Genomic DNA, 21,304 nt, shown 5'->3' with positions numbered 1-21,304 from the left:
GGACCTCCAAAAAGGAATACAGCCCTACTGACATCCTGCTTTTAGTCCAATGAAACCAGGGTCAGATTCTGACCTACAGAACTGTAAGAAAATTAATTTCTGGGTTTTTTAGACATTAGTTTTGTGCAAATTTGTTACTGTGGCATAAAAAACTAATACACCGACTGAAACCATTTCTTAGCTCAACCTAGTTAAAATCTATTACATGCAACCATTGCTAAACTAACCTGTAAAGTACTTGTTATAGTGTTGACCTTCTCAGTGACATCCACAGTAGGTCGATTTCGAGTTTCCCTGTGTATTGAACTGGCAGCCCATCGACCCAATCGGTCATGAGAGCGGAAGTGGTCTGAATCGTTGGAGGATTCTGCCATTGAGGTGCAAAAATTCTTAAAAATAAATCCAGGTCAAGGTCAATCAAATGGTAAAGAGCACAGAAATAAGAGATTAATTTAACTATTTACTTTTTGATCTTTTAAAGTATTTATTACATTAGCCCTTTGCCACATCATAATTTCTAACACATAGCTTGAAAACACAAGTCATTTCCACATGTAATTCTCCCTCCTTTGTTTTTTCTGGTTTATGAGCAATTCCTCAGACATTTACAACTCCAAATAATAATAATCACTTAGTTTTGTGCAATGCTCCTAAATTTTATAAGCTCTTTCACATACAGTATCTCACATAACTCTACCAACAACACTGTAAGGTATATGAGACATATAGATTGGTATCTCTACAATGAAGAAGAAAAAAAAACCACAGATATTCTCTAAGGCTAAAACCTGCAGGTCTCAATATTAGTCTGATGTCCATTCTTTTTTCTTTAATTTATTTATTTTATATTTTTGGCTGCATTGGGTCTTTGTTGCTGTGCACAGGCTTTCTCTAGTTGCAGCCAGCGGGACCTACTCTTTGTTGCGGTGTGCAGGCTTCTCATTGCGGTGGCTTCTCTTGTTGCAGAGCATGGGCTCTAGGTGCACAGGCTTCAGTAGCTGTGGTGCACAGGCTCAGTGGTTGTGGCTCACAGGCTCTAGAGCACAGGCTCAGTAGTTGTGGAGCACAGGCTTAGTTGCTCCACGGCATATAGGATCTTCCCCGACCATGGCTCGAACCCACGTCCCCTTCATAGGCAGGTGGATTCTTAACCACTGCACTGCCAGGGAAGCCCTAGTCTGATGTCCATTCTACTAAGCTATGAGAACATGTGCATCTTTAAACAAAAATACAACACACAGAGAATGACCTAAAATAAAAGAATTCCATTCACTGTACAGTGAACACTCTCATACACCTTAATTTAAAATATAGAATTGAACAAATGCAGTAGTAGAGGTACAAACTCTACAATAACAAGTGTGTGAGAAGATGGAATCTTCAACATCTCCACCAAAACAGAAAGCCAAACATCTTGAATATAATGTCATCAGTAGAAAAGTCTCTAAATATGCTTTCCTCCCATCCTTACCTCGATTTTCAATCTAATGCAAAAGAAAATTATTTCATGCAAGACGATCTCAAAAGTTTCAGAATACCTTTTATAGAAATTGAAGAAATGAAATATATTTGTAACAAAGAAGCATCAGAGAAAATTCAATTATCAAAAGTGAAAGTTTGAGTATTCCAATAATTTCATCTTCTGCTTAATAGAAGGTTAACATAATCTTTATTTTAACATTAATTGTTATAATCTTCCTAAAATCTATATGGCCAGTTTTCTGGCCTTTGAAATACAGTATGATGAAACCTCTCTTTAATAATCAAGAATATCTGAAATTTTTGGATCTTTATTCTGAATGCATCTGGGAAGTACATGACCATACATCTAAAGCCAAGATAAAGGGAATTTGCTAAATATGTATAGATTCTCGAGCATTTAATGAAAGTAGTCATGTTTTTAAAATATTAAAATAAAACTAAATAAAAAGATAAGCAAGGAAGCTTGCTGTGAGTTTAGGTTTTTCAAAGTGAAATACAGTCTGTCCTTGTAGCACCAGGAAAAGAGTCAACGGAACATCCAACTTCTTCGAACTGGCTGAGACAGGGCTAGCAAACACCTGTCACACTCGAGCCTCTCCTCTGCCCAGGTCTCTCAACTTCCTTCCTCACCTCTCTTCTCTGGTTCTCGCCCCCTTCCCCTGTCTAGAAGTACAAAGGTACAATGCCCACGATGTAGCTCTCTATCGTCAAAAAACATGAACAAGAAACAGGCTGAAGCAATTGTTTGGCTATGATTTTGGAGGATCACAACTGTTTAAATCCAAAAGAATAAACTTAAGAAGAAATCTTAAATGTAAAGTTCACCTTTATACTTAGGAAATCACGGGTGTGTGTGTGTGTGTGTCTTTGCACGCCTGTGTGCACTCATGTGAGCACACCCATAAATCTATGTATGCCACATGACCTAAAATCATTTGCTCTATGTAAATGTACTTTCCAACATTTTCCATTAGTGAAAACAGGAAAAATCAACATTTTCTGAGAGCCTGCTACAATGCGAAGTACTATATAGATGCTCACACAGACAATCCAACTTAATTCTCATAATAACTTATTAAAATGGGCAGTTAGCCCCTAATCTATCGAGGATGCTGAGGGGGAGCTGTTAAGTAACAAGTCCAACACCATATAATGATTTTAAGTAGCAGACCAAGGATGCAGACCCAGGATTCAGCCAGACTTCTCTACCTTCAGTATTCTTTTCATTCTACTTTGCTCTGCTGTCCCCTAAACACTACTTACGAACAATCTTAAGAGTTAGTAAAAATCATTACAGGCAGCAGCAGGCCATGGTTCACATGTTGTCTACAGCCTCTTCAACCCCCTCTCATTTCATTTAAGCATAAAAATATCAAAATGAGGGAGGCTGGGAATCAAGTAGCAATATGAAATCTGTATTAGGCACCAGGAAAAAAACTAAGTGACATATCTATGCTGCATATAATAAAGAGCCTTAAAAACAAATCAAATCATTGGCCTCAGAGTAAAGGGGTTTTTATTTCCTGTTCCTTCTACTTCTTGTATAATGGAAAATAATAATTATGCCTGGATCTGTCAAAATTTTGTATCTAAAAGTATAATGAATATCATTTTAATAAGTCAAAATTCTGGAAACTAAATTGGAGTTAGGATACCACGCAGAATAAAAAGGTAACATTGGAAACCAGATGTTAACTATAATGGCTACTGGTGAGAGCAGGAAACAAGATAACCATCTATGAGACAACCTGATTTTTTTGAGTACCAAACTTTTAATAATAATCAGTTATCTACACACAACTTCAATGGATATAAATGGTGTATCAGACTCATCTAATGAGCAGACAGTCTGAGTTTCAATTTGACTACAAACAGTGATAACTGAAAATTTTATGGTTATTTTTTAAAATTTGAGAAAATATTTAAAATATAAAATAGTAGAGACTAATATAACAAGCACGCATGTATCTACTACCTAGAATGTTATTATTCTTTTCTATTTCTGTCTTCTTTATTCTATTTCTATCACCTTATTTCCCTATTATTTTAAAGAATATATTCTTAATATTGTTATTTCCCATTCTGACACGTGTGCTTCTAATATTTTTAATAAAATATTTAGAACGCTATAAATAAAGTCTTAGTACCCTCTCACACTACCCTCCACCCAGTACTACTCCTGCCCCACCTCCCCTGGGATAACTACCAGAATGATTTTGTGTTTAACTTTCCACACCACACTTCTATACTTTTACCGCAGGTATATGTACCTTGCAGTCTTTCTTAATGGAAAACACATTATAATCAGTTGATAAATATTAACAAGTAAAGACATGGGATATATGAATTTAAAACAGAAAATCTTAGCAGCATTACACAAAATTAACAACAGCATTAACTAAATTATTTGTAATTGTCACATTAAAAAAGAAAAACCTCTCACCCCTATGAAGGATTACATACTTTTAATAAGAAAAAAATCACACTTTCCAGAATGAATTTCACTATTTCACACAAAAGTCTTCAGCTTTTAATTTCAATTACTTTGAGCAATAAAAGATTCTCAAACTCCTGCATCTGATGGAACTCCTGTAGAAATATCAAGATTTTAAGGTGAGATATATCTGAGAATTTTGCATGGTTTTTTTTAATAGCTTATGAAACATTCACTTTTATAGCATATGAAAGGACTTCAATTACGTGTCATAAGGGTTGAAGGACTTTAAAGACATTAAAGAATCTGTTCATAATAAAAATAGAAATTAGATTAGTATTTTATTGTTGATAAAAACTTAGCACTTTCTAAAACTATTACAGACAATTCAAAAGGTCAAACACGCCTCTCATAGGTAACAGAGAGAGCACCTGACCCTAAACGTCACAAAGCAGAAGGCAGATATGGTGGCAGAGGTCCAATCTTACCAAAAGATGCCAGTCAGCCAACACCTCCACTCCCCAGACATGGAGTTGATGGAGGAAAAGAGAAACAAATGAGAAAGGAGTGGCCACTAGAGTTGGCCCATGAAGATAGTTCCCAAGAGCTCCTTAAGATAACTAAGAAGAGAAGCACAAAACAGTAAGCGCCAATTATACACTCTTCACTGACCATTAAGAATGTACTATTTTATACTACAAGTAAAAAATTAATTTTAAAAAAGTACTGTTTACCCTAATATCAGTGGCATTAATGAAAATAAGATTTTCAGGCCTCTGAAAATCTTCCCCCCAGTGAAATTGTGCCCAAAGTATTAGATTCATTCCATGTTGCTAAAAGCATACTGAGCAGTAACATAAAAAAAACAAATATGCATGGCCATGCAAAACTGTTCTATCTAAAACCTAAGAAATATAAATTATCAGTGAGATGCTTTTCTAGCCCATTAACTTGTTTTCCTTTAAATAATTATGTCTATGTTAGCCAGGTTGTAGGGGAAGGAACACTCCTAACCTCTCCTACTGGATACGTGTAAGTTGATATAAGTTGTGTGTTATGTCAGCAGTTTGTACATTTAACCTACCAACTACACTTCCAAAATTTCCCCTAACAAAATCATCCGAAATACATACAGAAATTTATATATAAGGATATTTACTGAGAAGTGATAATACAGGGAAAATAAAAACAACTTATATTTCAAATTATAAGAGAATGGTTAAAACACAGTACATACAGGTAGTAGAACAGTACACAGACATTAAAACCCTGTTTCTGGAGACATTAAACAGCAATGCAAGGGATAAAAGTATGAATCCCAATTTTGTAATAAACATTATATGATGTCTGTATGTGAATGCAAATTACCCATATACCAATTTAGAGGAGCAGGAAAGGACAATGACAAAAGGGGAAGAAAATAAAAGTATATGTATTTACCATGTAGAGTTTACAGCCGATTTCTATTTTTTAAACATTCCTATCCTTCCCGAATTTTCTACAATGATTGAATAATCAGAAAGAAAAATATATAGTTAAAAGAAAGAAAAACAAATATAAAGATCCCCTTCAGAGATAGCAGATTAACAACAAGTTGACAACCTGGAAAATGTGTTTAAATAAAAGCTATACATTCAGAACCCCCTTTTTCCTAGCAGCTGTTTCCTTTTCCTTCCTGGCAACTTACCTGACCATTCTTCCTAGTCTCCTAACATCTATCTAGGTAGGGTCATGGCACCAGTTCTCACCAATGAGCTAAAGAATTAGGATTTCAATGCCAATCTCTAATGTTTCATACTGAAGAGTACTGGCTGGCCAAAGAAACCATTTATCATGAGTTTGTGAGCTAAAAGAATGATTTTTTTAAAATTATGTATGATTCTTTCTTTGCAATTTTGTTGAATGACAGTCATTAGATTCAAAAAATGATTCTCTTAAACATCCTAAATACTGGAATGAACTTAAAAATTGAAGGACTATGTGAAAATATATTAATGTGTACTGGCATGGCTTATGCAATCAAATTCTGCTTTGGAAAACAAATTTAAAGTGGTTCATGAATGATATTTAATCATTACTACAATTTGAATTCCAAAGAAGAATTATTAAGACTAGTAGAAAAACACCTAGTACGCTCAAGAAAAATCTTCATCATTTTTAAAGAGTTAAAAGAAAAAAGTTCAGCTGGATTAGAAATGCATTCTTATTACCATAAGAAATTTCAGCATGATGTTTGTTGACAAAAGAAAAGAATTGCTAAATTTGAAGAATGATTAAAGAACTCTTAAAGAACAATTTAAAGAAACTGAATCACCTAAATCCTGGTTAAACGTGAGAAAGGCATTTCCTTTAACTGGAGAAAAAGCAGTAAATACTCTCTGCAGCTTACTACCACCTACTGGTACAACAAAATTTACCATTGATGGGAAAGCAGTACTATTTACATTGTCTGCTTTTCAGACGCTGAGCTTCTTCCAAGACTCTGGAGAGGACTAAGATGGGTGACCTTGGGTGAAAGTCTCCAGAGACTTAGAGAAAGCTCTGGGTCTGAAAACAGATGGTACAATTCTTAGAATAGTTTATTTAGCTGCTCCCAACACATCAGTATTTAAAGGCATAAATATTGTTGTTTCTGCCTTAATGAACCTTATAACGAAGACATACGGCCACCAGAGCAAGTAATGAACCCTTCATCAATTCTCTCCCACTGAGGATCTATCCATCAAAAACAAATGCCCATATGCAAACCTGAACACTGCGAGAGAAGAAAACTGCATTCAGCCCTGTAATTTCAACCCTTTAATAAGAGAACTTGCAGTGAGTCTTTACAAACTTTCAAGTCCACCTCTTTTTTATTTGACCTAAAGAGCCATCAGATTGTCTTCATTATAGTGATGCACATTTGTATGTATGAGAGCTGTAACTTATTGATTCTCAAGCCTCTTTTCCTCAGAGCCAGTTTAAAACAATTAGGATTTGCAAGCTGTTCCATAAAAGATAAGCAACCAGCATCAGGGGTAATGTGTCACAAAGGCTGACTAGTGCATGTTAAATAGGTGATTGCCTCTGTGGCCTCCAAGTGCCTCAAACGTCCCTGTCCAAGGCAGCTGTCCTCAAAGAACATATTCAAGGTAATGATGCTGATATTTAAAGGAGGTCAGGGGAGCTAGGGAGTGTATTTTAAGCCTAATCACTAACCAAGTTCAAAATTTTTAATACATTTCTCACTGTTTCAATAGCTGTAGGACGTGTGATTGCCTCATCCTTCAAGAGAAAAAGTTAACAAACCAGCAGAGATTACCATGTACAAACAATTATCACCTGTATCTGTCTTCTTTATGTCAGTCCTCCTCTGTAACTTAATCTCCTCAAACCCTTTTGGTAAATTCATATAAGATCAAAGTTAGATTGGAAGAATCAATACTGTCAAAATGACTATACTACCCAAGGCAATCTACAGATTCAATACAATCCCTATCAAATTACCAATGGCATTTTTCACAGAACTAGAACAAAAGATTTTTTAATTTATATGGAGACACAAAAGACCCCAAATAACCAAAGCTATCCTGAGAAAGAAAAATGGAGCTGGAGGAATCCAACTCCCTGGCTTCAGACAATACTATAAAGCTACAGTAATCAAAACAGTATGGTACCGGCACAAAAACAGAAATACAAATCAATGGAACAGGACAGAAAGTCCAGAAATAAACTCACACACCAATGGTCAATTAATCTACAACAAAGGAGGCAAGAATATACAATGGAGGAAAGACATTCTCTTCAATAAGTGGTGCTGGGAAAACTAGACAGCTACACATGAAAGAATGAAATTAGAACATTCTCTAACACCATACAAAAAAATAAACTCAAAATGGATCAAAGACCTAAATGTAAGGCTGGACACTATAGAACTCTTAGAGGAAAACATAGGCAGAACACTCTTTGACATAAATCGCAGCAATATCTTTTTTGATCGACATCCTAGAGCAGGGGTCCCCAACCCCCAGACAGTCCATGGCCTGTTAGGAACCAGGCCACACAGCAGGAGGTGAGCGTCGGGTGAGTGAGCAAAGCTTCGTCTGTATTTACGGCCACTCCCCATCGCTCACATTACCGCCTGAGCTCCGCCTCCTGTCAAATCAGCAGCAGCATTAGATTCTCATAGGAGCGTGAACCCTACTGTGAACTGTGCATGTGTGGGATCTAGATTGCACACTCCTTATGAAAATCTAATGCCTGATGATCTGAGGTGGAGCTGAGGCAGTGATGCTAGCACTGGGGAACAGCTGCAAATACAGATTATCGTTAGCAGAGAGGTTTGACTGCATGGAGACCATAACAAATCAATTGTTTGCAGACTCATATCAAAACCCTATCAGTGAGTGGCAAGTGAATACAAGCTCAGGGCTCCCACTGATTCTGCATTATGGTGAGTTGTATAATTATTTCATTATATATTACAATGTAATAATAATAGAAATAAAGCGCAAATTAATGTAATGAGCTTGAATCATCCTGAAACCATCCCCCCTGCCCTGGTCCATAGAAAAATTGTCTTCCATGAAACCGGTCCCTGGTGCCAAAAAGGTTGGGACTGCTGTCCTAGGGTAATGAAAATAAAAACAAAAATAGACAAATGGGGCCTAATTAAACTTAAAAGCATCTACACAGCAAAAGAAAGCATAAACAAAATGAAAAGACAGCCCACAGAATAGGAGAAAATATTTTCAAACAAAGAGACCAACAAGGGGTTAATCTCCAAAATATACAAACGGCTCATGCAGCTCTATGTCAAAAAAACAAACAACCCAATTAAAAAATGGGCAGAAGATCTAAATAGACATTTCTCCAAAGAAGACATACAGAGGGCCAAAAAGCACACAAAAAGATGCTCAACATCACTAATTATCAGAGAAATGCAAATCAAAATGACAATTAGGTATCACCTCACACAGGTCAGGATGGCTATCATCAAAAAGTCTACAAACAACAAATGCTGGAGACGATGTGGAGAAAAGGGTACCCTCTTGCACTGTTGGTGGGAATGTAAATTGGCACAACCGCTATGGAGAACAGTATGGAGGTTCCTTAAAAAACTAAAAATAGAACTACCTATGATCAAGCAATCCCATTTCTGGGCATATCCAAAGAAAACCATAATCCGAAAGAATACATGCATCCCAATGTTCACTGCAGCACTATTTACAAAAGCCAAGACATGGAAGCAACTGAAATGTCCATCACCAGAGGAATGGATAAAGAAGATGTGGTACATATATACAATGGAATTTTACTCGGCCATAAAAAAGAATGAAATAATGCCATTTTCAGCAATGTGGATGGACCTAGAGATTATCATACTAGGTGAAGTAAGTCAGACAGAGAAAGACAAATATATGATATCACTCATATGTGGCATCAAATTTTTTTTAAAAAGATACCAATGACCTTATTTACAAAACAGAAACAGACTTACAGATATCGAAAACAAACTTATGGTTACCAAAGGGGAAACATGGCAGGGAGGGATAAGTCAGGAGCTTGGGATGAACACACACACACACACACACACACACACACACACACACACACACACACACAACTATATATAAGACAGATAACCAACAAGGACCTACTGTATAGCACAGGGAACTTGACTCAATATTCTGTGATAACCTATATGAGAATCTAAAAAAGAATGAATATATGTATATGTATAACTGGCTCACTTTGCTGTTCACTGGAAACTAACACAACATTGTAAATCAACTATACTCCAGTAAAACTAAAATTGAAAATAGAATATTTAAGAGTAACTGGGATTGGGAGAGCTTTTTTAGAGAAAAGTGGTCAGGACAGGGGTCTCATAATCAGAGAACTTAATGATGAGAAGGAACCAGTCACACGGACATCTGGGGGGAACCGAATTCTAGACAGGCGGAAGAGCAAATGCAGAGCGCATGAAGTAGGAAGGAGTTTGGCAGGTTTGAGAAACAGCAAAAGGCAGGAGCACAGAGAGCAAGGAGTAAGGTGGCATGGGATGAAGTCTGAGAAGCAGGCGGACAGCACATGGAGAGCTTCAAGGCTGAGAGAAGTGTGGATTTTGTTCCAGTCCTCATGTAAGTTCTATGAGGGGAGGCATTTACTCTACGTATTCACTGTTGACACCACAAGGCCCAGAACTCTAACACACCTGGCACTCGGAGGAGATCTGCTGGACTGAGAGTGAATCAAGAACACCAAACGTCAAGTCATCAACTGCCCACAACCCAAGGCCAGCTCCATGTGGCGGGGACATTTTCCAAGGTGACAGAGTGGTTGAGATCTCATGCCAAATCTTTAGCTTAAGACTGCTTGGGCTACTCAACAGCATCTATTACCACCTATACGAGGACGCATAAGAGGGAGCTAATTATAATGTGTCTTGCCCTGCTCCTGAATAATTAAATGTAATTTAATTATTACATTTATAAAAAATTAAATGTAATTTATTGTAATGTTACAATTTGAATTTATTATCTTTTGTTGGGGAATAAAATTAAACATAATGAGGACTTCTAGTCTCCTCACAAAAAAAGATCCAAGTCAACTGTCCAGTCCAGTAGCTAGTTCTCAGTTAAGCCAGGAGATAATATAAGCCACAGCAACAGAATCAAAGAGGTACAACAGATTCATGCATTCGTCATTTACTGAATCGTCACTAAATCAAAAATGAAAGATGAAAGTAAATAAGTCACAGTCCATGATGGGAGAGAAAGACTTGTAAAAGTTCTATATATGGTGAACTAAGTAACATGACAAAATGCCAGGGGAGTCAGGTTAGGATCTTTCCACCCATCTGGAAGGATGAGAAGTTTGACAGATGGATGAGACAAAGAAATGAGATTCAGTTAAAAACCATCTGTCTCAGAGGAACTAGAGAAGAGACAAATAAGCAGAGCTCTCCCATCCTTCCACCAGGGCATGGCTATAAAACTGTCTCTGGATATTCCTAAATATCCCCTGGGGCAGGAATGGGGTGGGTGAGTAAAATCATTCCCAGTTGAGACCTTCTGATTTACAAAATTAAGTATATATGTATACTAACACACATATACTAATATCCCAAATACACTAGATTTGATTTTTTATTGTATGTTCCACTTATTCCTGTTGTTGCCATCCATTTCCTCTCTTCGTCCCTCCTCCTTCCTCCCTCCCTCCCTTCCTCTATCTCTCTCACACACACATACCTCTACTCCATGGATGATGCCAGGAGGACTCAGCCCCCGGGCTCCATTTTGCTCCCCTTGCTAGAGTTAAGAAGGCAGAGTCACATGGACCAGGACCCATCAAGCAGGGGGCAGGGGCATTTCTGGAGAAGGCTATGTGGCATACAAAATGACTGTTTACTCAGACATGGAGATAAAACTAGTAGCTGCTTGATTATATATCTGCCACTTGTTAAAAATTAGTGCAGTTTTAAAAGAAAATAAAGTTACTTAACAACTCTTTCCCTGTCTCACAGATATTTTAGACTCTTACACCTACACATACTTCTAAAATAAATGAGGCAGTTTAAAAAATTAAATTAAAACATGTCAAGATAAAAAACAATAAACAAAAACCCAAGAGAAAAAAAAAACAGAAATGGATGCTAACAAACAGAAGATGGATTTCTTACTTGTAGTTAAGCCCTAGAATTGTACTCTCTCTATTTGCTGACAGATAAAAAATAAATACAAACTACACTATTCCCGAAACAGCAGACAATAATGCAGCCCTCTAGGGGTGCAGCCAACCCCTAATAATTGTCCAAACTGTTCCAGATTGGGCAAGAGATCAGCCTGGGCAAAGACAGAGCTAGGATCCCCGAGTTTCTAACACCATTCTGTTTAAATCAGAGGATGAAAAGTGGAGAACTATAGACCAAATCCAGCCAACCAGTATGTATTTTTAAATAACACTCATTGTGTTACCTTAAAACCTTAATTTGAAAACAAAGAGACTTCACATAAAAAATCTAATTTCCAGTTTTTCTAGAAAAATCCAAAGATCTGGCAACACTGGGGATGAATTTTCCCATGGCAACACAGACGTAAATAGTGTTCTGCCCTGGAGTTTGTCATGTACCTTCCTCTTGCCCTTTGCCCTTTGCAGTCCCCACTGGGCCTGCTTCAGCAGTGTGTTACCCAATTAGCAGTTGAGTTTGTAACCCTATTTTGGATAAAGAACCAAGACAAAGGAAGTTTATCAGCCTCATTCTCCAGTTAAAAATGAGCAATTCAGCTGTGAAGAATTAATCAAGGTTAAATGCTCGAAAGATAATGCTTTCCTCTACAGACCAGAAGGGAAAAATTGAGTAATACAGCTTCGATATTAGCCATGCCTATACACTGTAAAACCAGAACAAGATACAAGCATTGAGCATAAGGACTTGATTTTCAGCAAACTACTTAGAATGTTTTCACACTATTGTATATAGAAGAAATTAAATGCAGAACAGTGTTGTACCTTGCATAATCTGGCTCCAATTCTTCACCCCTCCCAAGATGCACTGCCCTCCCACCATAGGTAGAGTTACCCCCTGTCTCTGAGCTCAGCTATTTGACCTACTTTGGCCAATTGGATTTTCGCTGACATGGCACAAGCAGATGCTTGAAATGGGATTACGCACTGGAACCTACTCCCCCACAACTCTTCCATCACCATGAGGACATGCCCACGCTATCCCACCGGAAGGTGTGGGAAACGTGGTTGCCCCAGTGGCTTCCAGCTTGGATCAGCAGACCAGACAGCTGAGCTCAAACAAATGAGTCTAGCCAAGATAAGCAGACGAAGTGTACTGTTGTATACCGGCAAGGTTTTATTTATTATGCAGTAAAGGCCAACTGATATATATAGGTTACTAGTAAGTCATTTGATTTGGTTCAGAAGATGGTTAATTTCCTGACGTTTCCTCTCGAGCCTGCTCTCCTTGAGAAAACAGGTTGGTTTCAGCCTCTTCTAACCGTAGAAGCAAAAAAGGACAGGTTCATACTAGGATGCACAAAATAAGCATTAACAATTGATATAACAAGTGACAGGCCACCAATTTTTGAGAAAGTAATCATAAATATCAGTTGGAGATATTTATTTGTTCCCTGTAACGTTAAGGTTTTCAAAAGAAACACAGGCTTCCCTGGTGGTGCAGGGGTCAAGAGTCCGCCTGCCGACGCAGGGGACACGGGTTCGTGCCCCAGTCTGGGAAGATCCCACATGCCGCGGAGCGGCTGGGCCCGTGAGCCATGGCCACTGAGCCTGCGCGTCCGGAGCCTGTGCTCCACAACGGGAGAGGCCACAACAGTGAGAGGCCCGCATACTGCAAAAAGAAAAAAAAAAAGAAAAGAAACATACTATTTCTTAAGTGTATTATAAAGCTTGTTTTCTTCCTATTAGTTTTTCAAGTAGAAACAGAAACTCCTCTTGACTTTCCTAGTGAACAAAACATTAAAAATTTTAAGAAAGGGAAATATTTCTTATTGCTATTTATACCTTAAATTTGCATATTGCTTTATAGCTTACAAAGAATTTTCATTAGCATTTTCTCTTTTGATCTCCACCTGAATCCTATAAAATTGGTATAATTACAACCCTTTACTTTTGTTGCTAAAGGAAAACAAAGTTTTAAGTAAAATACTTATTCATGATTGCTTTGATAAAGTTACAATAACAGAACTGGAACCTAGATCTTGTGTCTCTAAGCCAGTGCCTTTTCCACAGCATTCTTAGATGCAAAAGAACTGTGTAAATTCCAAATACATTGTCCAATCACTGAAATGTCTGGGGGTTCTTTTGTCCTTCCCTACCATATTTCTTACGATCCATTCCCCCCACTATACACACACAACCAATGCATTTAAGGCCAAACTATTCCATATGTACCCATTTACTCAGAACTAAAGGTTTATATAATGAATACAGTATAAGATAATAAAGTATTAATACTATGTAAATCTGCTATACATCCAATTTTCTACAGCTATTTTAAGATGTGTTTTAAATAATCCTGTCTCGTATTAGGAATATTTACAACCTCTTTCAAGCCGAAAAGCATTCCCTTTTTTTTTTTTTCCAGAAATCATATCCTAAAGCCTTAAACTTAAAAAAAAAAGTATTATGAATATTTTTCCTCCACTCTTTCTGAAACCCCATATTTCTTTCTTCCCCCACTCTTCTTTTACTTTATATCTTTAGATCTCCCTTTAACTCTTCTATAATAATGAACTGGAACACTTTTTTACTGTACTTAGAAATATGATTACTCAAGAGTTTGGTATTTTTTATTCTTAATTTTTAAAGTGGGTAAAAAGAATGATGTATATATTCTTTCCAAGATATAACAAAAACTTCTAATTTTTTTTAAAAGGTGATTGGAATACTTTGTACCATGAACTGTTTCCTTTAATATTTTTAAATGTATACATAAAAATTTTAAAGATATAGAATTAGAAAGGAATCCAACTATAATAAAATACAGCTCAATATCATATAAAACCAGTTACATTGAAACACTGAATTACTGCAAGTACATGGATGTAAACTCCACTTAAGAACCTCAATTTTAAAAACTTTCAAAAAACAAAAGTTGAAATAATAATGCTGAATAGCTAATGCTCTAACATCACAGCTTGCTCTATGACAATAAGCCTACAAGGTAAGTACCATTGTCATCATGATATGTAGATAAGAGGTTTAAAGAAGCTAGGTGAGGTACCCAAGGTTACACAGCTTCCAACAGCAGAGCCGAGTCGTGAGCCTTTCTTCAAGGCCCAGATTCCTAACCATGTATGTATCCCTTCTCATTACCACCAGCGCCATTCATAATTCAGGACTTTTCTTAACTCATTACTAGCCACTATAATGGTTTCTCTGAGTCTTTTTCTATCCATTCCAACCTTCACTGACACTCCACTGCCCATGTGATTGAGTCTAGGTTCTTGAATCAGGAATTCAAGACCCTAATCAAGCCACCCTTCTCTTAACGAAAGAATCACAGAAAATATAAGGCCTACATTTAGCTATTACACCAGCTATTCTCCTACCACTTCCATCCCTCAATAATGCCATTAGGTCTGACTGAAATGCCGTCTGCTGTTGACCATTGCCACCTATATAAATTCCACCCATCTTTCCAGGTAAAGGTCAAATAATACAATCTCAGCGAAGCCTTCCATCTCCAGCCAGAAGTGATCTTTTCTCTGTCTGCATACTTATAGTTCCCTACTTATAGCAAGACAATAATTTAAAATGTCCATAGTATGTAATTATTCCTACCACAGAATCTTTTTCAATTTCTCAAATATGTTATGCTCATCTCACCATTATACCTATGCTGGATTCACCACCTAAACATTCTTTTCACTCCTTTTCCTTTGGCTAACTCTTACTTGTCCTTCAAGTCTCAGTTCAGAGGAAACTTCCTCTAGAAAGCCTTCCTTCACTGCCCCCACCTTAACCCTGGGCCAACAGCCCACCTTGGACACCAACTCCTCACAGCCCAGACATAGCTAACTGGCTGTTTACTTGTCTGTCTCCCTTCTAGTCTCTAAATCTCATCATAGACTCCATTTACTTTGTTCGTGGCTGTATTTCAACACCGACCATAGCGCCTGGTGTGTAGCTGGAATATTTTTTAATGAATTTACAATTAACTTCTCCTTATTACACTGTCTGATTAATCCAAAAAACAAATTTCAAAGTACAGGACTTTGCAATTGGTGATTCTAATTAAATAAATGTTGGATGAAATAATTTTTGCAGTAAATAGCCTAGATTAATTATCTTAAGTCCTCAGACAATATGGATTGAACTGCAAAACGGTATAAATATGAATACTTGATATGTCTTTAGAGTAAACAAGGATAATCATTTCAAATTCATTTGAATGTGTTAAAACTTATAACTGAATCAAACCTAGGTCTGCTTGAATTATTGCAAATCACTTTCTCATTGCTATTTGCAGCTACCTACATTCCTCAATTATTATTTATTGGTACTATAAAGCTCTACACACTCCAAATTACCTAGGCTCTTTACTATCTGTGTCCATTCTCAGTACTGTTTTAATGTACCAATTACCACTCATAAGCTAACCCGTTTTTGCCATTTTAAAGCCTTCACTCTCCCGCCATCGAGCTTTTTCCTTCTTCCTACAATCTATAAAATTATCTCTTTTTTTAATTTAACGTTTTTTTTAATAAATTTATGTATTTATTTTCAGCTGCGTTGGGTCTTTGTTGCTGCACGTGGGCTTTCTCTAGTTGCGGCGAGTGGGGGCTACTCTTCCTTGCAGTGCGCAGCCTTCTCATTGCGGTGGTGGAGCACGGGCTCTAGGCACGTGGGCTTCAGTATTTGCAGCACGCGGGCTCAGTCGTTTTGGCTCACAGGCTCTAGAACACAGGCTCAGTAGCTGTGGCGCACGGACCTAGTTGCTCCGCGGCTTGCAGGATCTTCCCAGACTAGGACTCGAACCTGTGTCCCCTGCATTGGCAGGCCGATTCTTAACCACTGTGCCACCAGGGAAGTCCCTCTTTCTTTTTAAATAATCAGAGCTCACTTCTTCCAAGAAGTCTGTCTTCACTAAAAGCCTAGTTCAGGCTTAGCCTTAATTCACCTATTCATTCATCTATGAGCTCATTCATTCATGAGTACCTGTTTCATGGCAAACACTGTTCATAAAGTAGATTTTAAATGTTCATCAGCTAAATGGATTCATGTAACCACAAATACCCCCATCTCCCAAACAATCCAAGTACCAGTATTGTACAGATATATATCAAGGGTTATATGAATTTCAGGGAGGTGCTAAATATCTGATAAAGACCTGATAAGCCTCTTAGGATCATTCATAATTATTAATAAGACACCAGAAACAAGGTTGAAGAACTAAAGTAAAAACTCAGAAAAATATTTGGATTATATGAAAACCAAAGAATTTATCATCTCTTTAAAAAAATAGAAAAAAGAACATTCCAGTAGTAAAAGGTCCACAGGATAAACAGGCAATTCACAGAATACATGTAATATATTCTATTTCACTAATTAAAAAATTGCAAATTAAAGTAATGATATTCCTTTTTATCTGTTTTGTACCTGTGAAAAAAAGTTCTCACCACCAAGGGCACACCTTGCTGTAAGAATATTAACTAGGATAGCTTTTCTAAAGAACAATCTGGCAAGTAAAAATAAGTAATATGCACATGTTTTGACCCAGAGATTCTACTTCTATAACTATATCCCTAAGAAAAACAAAAGGAGATGTATGTATAAGATGTATGTATACCCTTAGATGTAGATGTCGGTAAAAGAGCTTCATGGCAGAATTATTTATAGTAGTAAAAAGAAAAACAAAAACCACAAATCCACTGATAAGGGATACATTAAATGTATCTAGTCATTTGGGATACTATGTAGCAGTTAAGAGACAAGGTAAAATTTTATATGTACATTATTACAAGAAAGAAAAACACTACAGAATAGTATGAATATATTGAAACATTTCATATTAGAATCAACCCAGTGACATTATTACATGGATTACAGTGAATCTACTCTAGGTTATTTTTATATTACTCCCAAATGTGTTAAGACTGCAGTTGAAAATTTCTGGACTAAATTATCCTAACAGGCCCCTCCAGCTCTAATATTCTTTCATTCTAAGAACCTTTTACACATTTATCTTAGACAAAGTGTTATTACAAGACCCCAATCGGTCTTCCCTACATGTTTAAGTGCCCTTTATCTAAATGAAACGTGAAAATGCTAAAGTGTCCCGAATTTTAAATCTATGATGCAAAACCTGAGTTAACACTATCCTCTTGATTATCAATGACAATTTATGTTGCATACATACACTTATAGAAATCACAGATACAGTTACCTCTTACCTCAATAATAACATAAAGACCATTATATTGATATCTTGAAAAAAAACTAAGAAAGATAATAGAAGCCTTTGAACATTTAAAGAGATGAATAAATAACAAGAAACGTGGCTTATATGGTACACAATATAAAAATACTAACCGCAAATCAAACCCTATTAGAGGGCAATCAGAGACCACAATGTGGCCTCTGTGTAGTGGGCAGGACTGGGATTTAGAGTCAGAAGAGCTGGGGATGAAGACCACTCTTTTGGCTGCAGAATCCAAGCAAATCAAATAACCTATCTGAGCCTCAATTGCCTCATTTCTAAAAGAAACAGAAGGATAATAAATGTATTATATACAACATGTAAAAGGTGCCTATACAGGGCCTGAGACAAAATAGGTTCTCAAATACTTGTCTAATAGAAGCAGGTGCATTATTATTGCTTTTATTAAGGTATCTAGTTTGTTCCCCTGAATTTTTGTAACACTGCATGTACAACCATCCTATTTAATTGTGATACTGCATGTTAGAAAGGGGTTTCTTGCTCCTTAAAAGCCTATTTGTTGCCATATTCTTTTCCACTATAAATATGCAAAAATATGTTATCTCAGAAACTCAGGGAGGAAGCATACTTACAAAGCACACCCCCAAAACTCTGTGTTGCTGTCCTCTGAGCTCAGTGCTCTTCTTAGGCACGTAAGTCTGCCTCCTATCATTTCTTCATGAGGTTCAGGGCAAAAGGCCTAGTCAAATGGATGATCTTGGTTGCCCCTACACTTTCCCCAAACCACCTACAGATAAATGAAACAAGGAGTAAAACACACCCACAACCTTAATTTTTTTTTAAACAATTAAAGATAAAAATAAGCTCACCCTATGTACAGTTTGTGTACACAGCAGAGAATATATCACATCAAGTCAGAGAACAGAGAAAATGTTCCTTGGATCATGCAAAAGGCCCACTGAAGTCACAGGAATTCTTCACACCCAAGTGCCCAGCCAGCATACTCCTCACTGGTGACTTCCGCCCATACCTGGTCATGCCTTGGGCAGGCTAGAGCATGTCGCAGTGTGAACTGTAGCCCAAGTCTAGCCAAAGATACTATCCCTAAGCATGTCTCTCAGTGGGTAAACTAAGGCAGGTAACGAAATTAATATGTTACTTCTGAATTTAATGGCCTGACTGTATTTCCAAGCCAGTAAATGAACTACATGCTAGCACTCCTAAAGGAAATATTTTATAAACTGCCCAGCTCTTCCTACACTTAGTATTGCAATTAAATAAGTAAAAGTAAAATGCCTTTGGTTTTAAGAGCTGTGGACAGAAATATTCTCAGTTATTTGGGACGCCTTTCAAAGTAGTCTGTAAGAATCCATTGAAAATTATCCACAGAACTGCTGGTTGTCCACAGAAAAAACAGATCTGAGAATACATCTATCAACCACTCCAAGAAAAAAGGTATTCTCTTAATCAAAACATACAGTCAAGAGAGTTCAAGTTGACCCAGAGGTCATGCAATGGCAGAGAGGACACAGGTATGATGCATGCTTAACTCTTTTAACAAAGCAGCTACTACCTTCATTCTGTGAGTCACAGACACCCCCAAATTTCTCTGTGCCAACATGAAACTACCAAAATTTTAATCTTCTATCTGTGCTGTCCAATACAATAGTCACTAGCCATATGTGGCTAATGTGCTATAAATGTAAACTAGATGCAATACTTAGCACCTTTTTTTAAAGTTTTTTAGGATGTAAAATATCTCAAGTTTCACACTGACTACAGGTGGAAATGAAAACATTTTGGATCTACTGTGCCAAACCAATTACTTAAAGAAATTCCACCAGCTCCTTTTTACTTGTTTAGTGTGCGTGAGTACTAGAAAATTTCACCTTGCAGTGTGGCTCACACTATGTTTCTATTAGCACAGCTCTGTATAGTTAATAAAAATAAATTACTAATATTGAGCACTCCCAATGGCCCAGGCCCTGTGTTAGATAGATACTCTACGTAACACTTGGCACAAGGATACAAAGCGGTTTTACCAGATGTCCGCGACGGTGACTGAGCTTCATCAAACCGACAAAGGATGCAGCTGGAATTCAATGTCAGGTGTTTCTATGAAATAACTCAAATACGGGGCTGTTCAACAGCTGACACTGGGGCAACTCCCATGTTGGCATAGGAAAGACAAGTCATTGATACAGCGTTCCCAAAGGTAGCAAATTTTTGTGACTCTAAAACATGTACAAGACGTCCAACTATATCCCAAATGAGGCCAAACTCCTTGACAGCTCAAGCTTCACAGCTCCTAGTGGCAGGACAAGCCGCTCTCAAAGAGAACGAAGTTCAAACTCCCTGCATGACTTGACCAGGACCTGACTGTGGACACCCAAGCCGAGGGAGGGGGGCGTCGGGGTGCCAGGCACGCCGTCTCCCCCAACTTTAGCACACACACCACCCATCCACGGCCTTACCCCAGATCTCCGGGCGGCTTTGGCGTCCCCACCCCTGGGACGAGGGGAAGCGGGACCTAAAACGTCTACGACAGGATAGGGAAGTGGTAAAGAAAGAGCGAGGGGACGGTGGGGCGCAGGTACCTCAGACAGAAGAGGACCCCAGGTCCTTAATGCCGGATCATTGCCGAGGCCCCAACCAGCTCCCGCGGCCACCAGTGACCCAGAAGGTGTAACTGACTGGACGCAGCGACGCAACCGACTCTGCTCTCCCCAGACTCGCAGCTATGGCAACTTGAACTAGCCGCCCAGCCGCGGCAAGTGTACAGGGCCCCGCTGCTACCACTTGGTCCTCTGGGGGTTGTAGTTCGTCTCATGCTCAAAAGCAAGGAGTTACTAGGGGAGTGCGGCCCCAAAAGAAACTGCATTTCCCAGGATGCCATACGACTGGCCTTGGGGTGACTTTTCCGGAAGAAGCCGAATTAGCTGGCACCTGAGTCCCTCGGCCTCGCCCTCTTGCCCTGTTCTTTATTTTTTAAAGGGCCAGTAACTCCTATAAGCGACAAACACCAGATAATGAGCTGAGAGCTGCTTTAGCCCTGACTCTAGCATAATCAGAAGTGTCTAAAATATTTACTTTGTAAAAAATAACAAAAAAATCAAAGTAGCTGCAATACTAACACAAACTATGTTTCTTTTACTCCTTGGGGAACAGGGAAGCGTAACTTCCAGCACTGAAATGTAAAAATCCCCTTAATACCAGGACCCAATGTCTTTTTCATTTCTTTTTCTTTTTTAATTTAATTTTATTTATTTATTTTTATACAGCTGGTTCTTATCAGTTATCTATTCTATACATATTAGTGTATATATGTCAATCCCAATGTCTTTTTCTAAAGGCTCACAAATTCTTAGAACTGGAAGCAAACAGGGAAGATTATCTAATTAAACCTTTTAGGCCTGGAAAGAGTAAATGACTCGCCTAAAACCACACAGTTCATTAATGGCAAACCCAAGGTATATGAGACTGTCGCTTCA

General features: G+C 37.8%; 1 protein-coding gene across 1 annotated transcript in view; it reads right to left on the bottom strand.

Moving 5' to 3' along the window:
* Positions 1–20,518, bottom strand: part of CEP128 (centrosomal protein 128) — a 424,502-nt gene extending 403,984 nt beyond the window's left edge. The window contains exons 1-3 of the mRNA XM_060166154.1: positions 20,411–20,518; positions 18,446–18,600; positions 228–389 (exon numbers count right to left, since the gene is read on the bottom strand). Of these exons, the coding sequence (XP_060022137.1) occupies positions 228–374 (147 nt within the window). The 5' untranslated portion in view covers positions 375–389; positions 18,446–18,600; positions 20,411–20,518. The remainder of the gene's footprint in view (positions 1–227; positions 390–18,445; positions 18,601–20,410) is intronic.
* Positions 20,519–21,304: the final 786 nt, after the last annotated feature.

Source organism: Lagenorhynchus albirostris, chromosome 1, assembly GCF_949774975.1.
Source record: "Lagenorhynchus albirostris chromosome 1, mLagAlb1.1, whole genome shotgun sequence".
Classification (NCBI taxonomy): domain Eukaryota; kingdom Metazoa; phylum Chordata; class Mammalia; order Artiodactyla; family Delphinidae; genus Lagenorhynchus; species Lagenorhynchus albirostris.
Note: the sequence above shows the minus strand (reverse complement) of the source record. Positions and strands in the feature narration are given on the sequence as shown.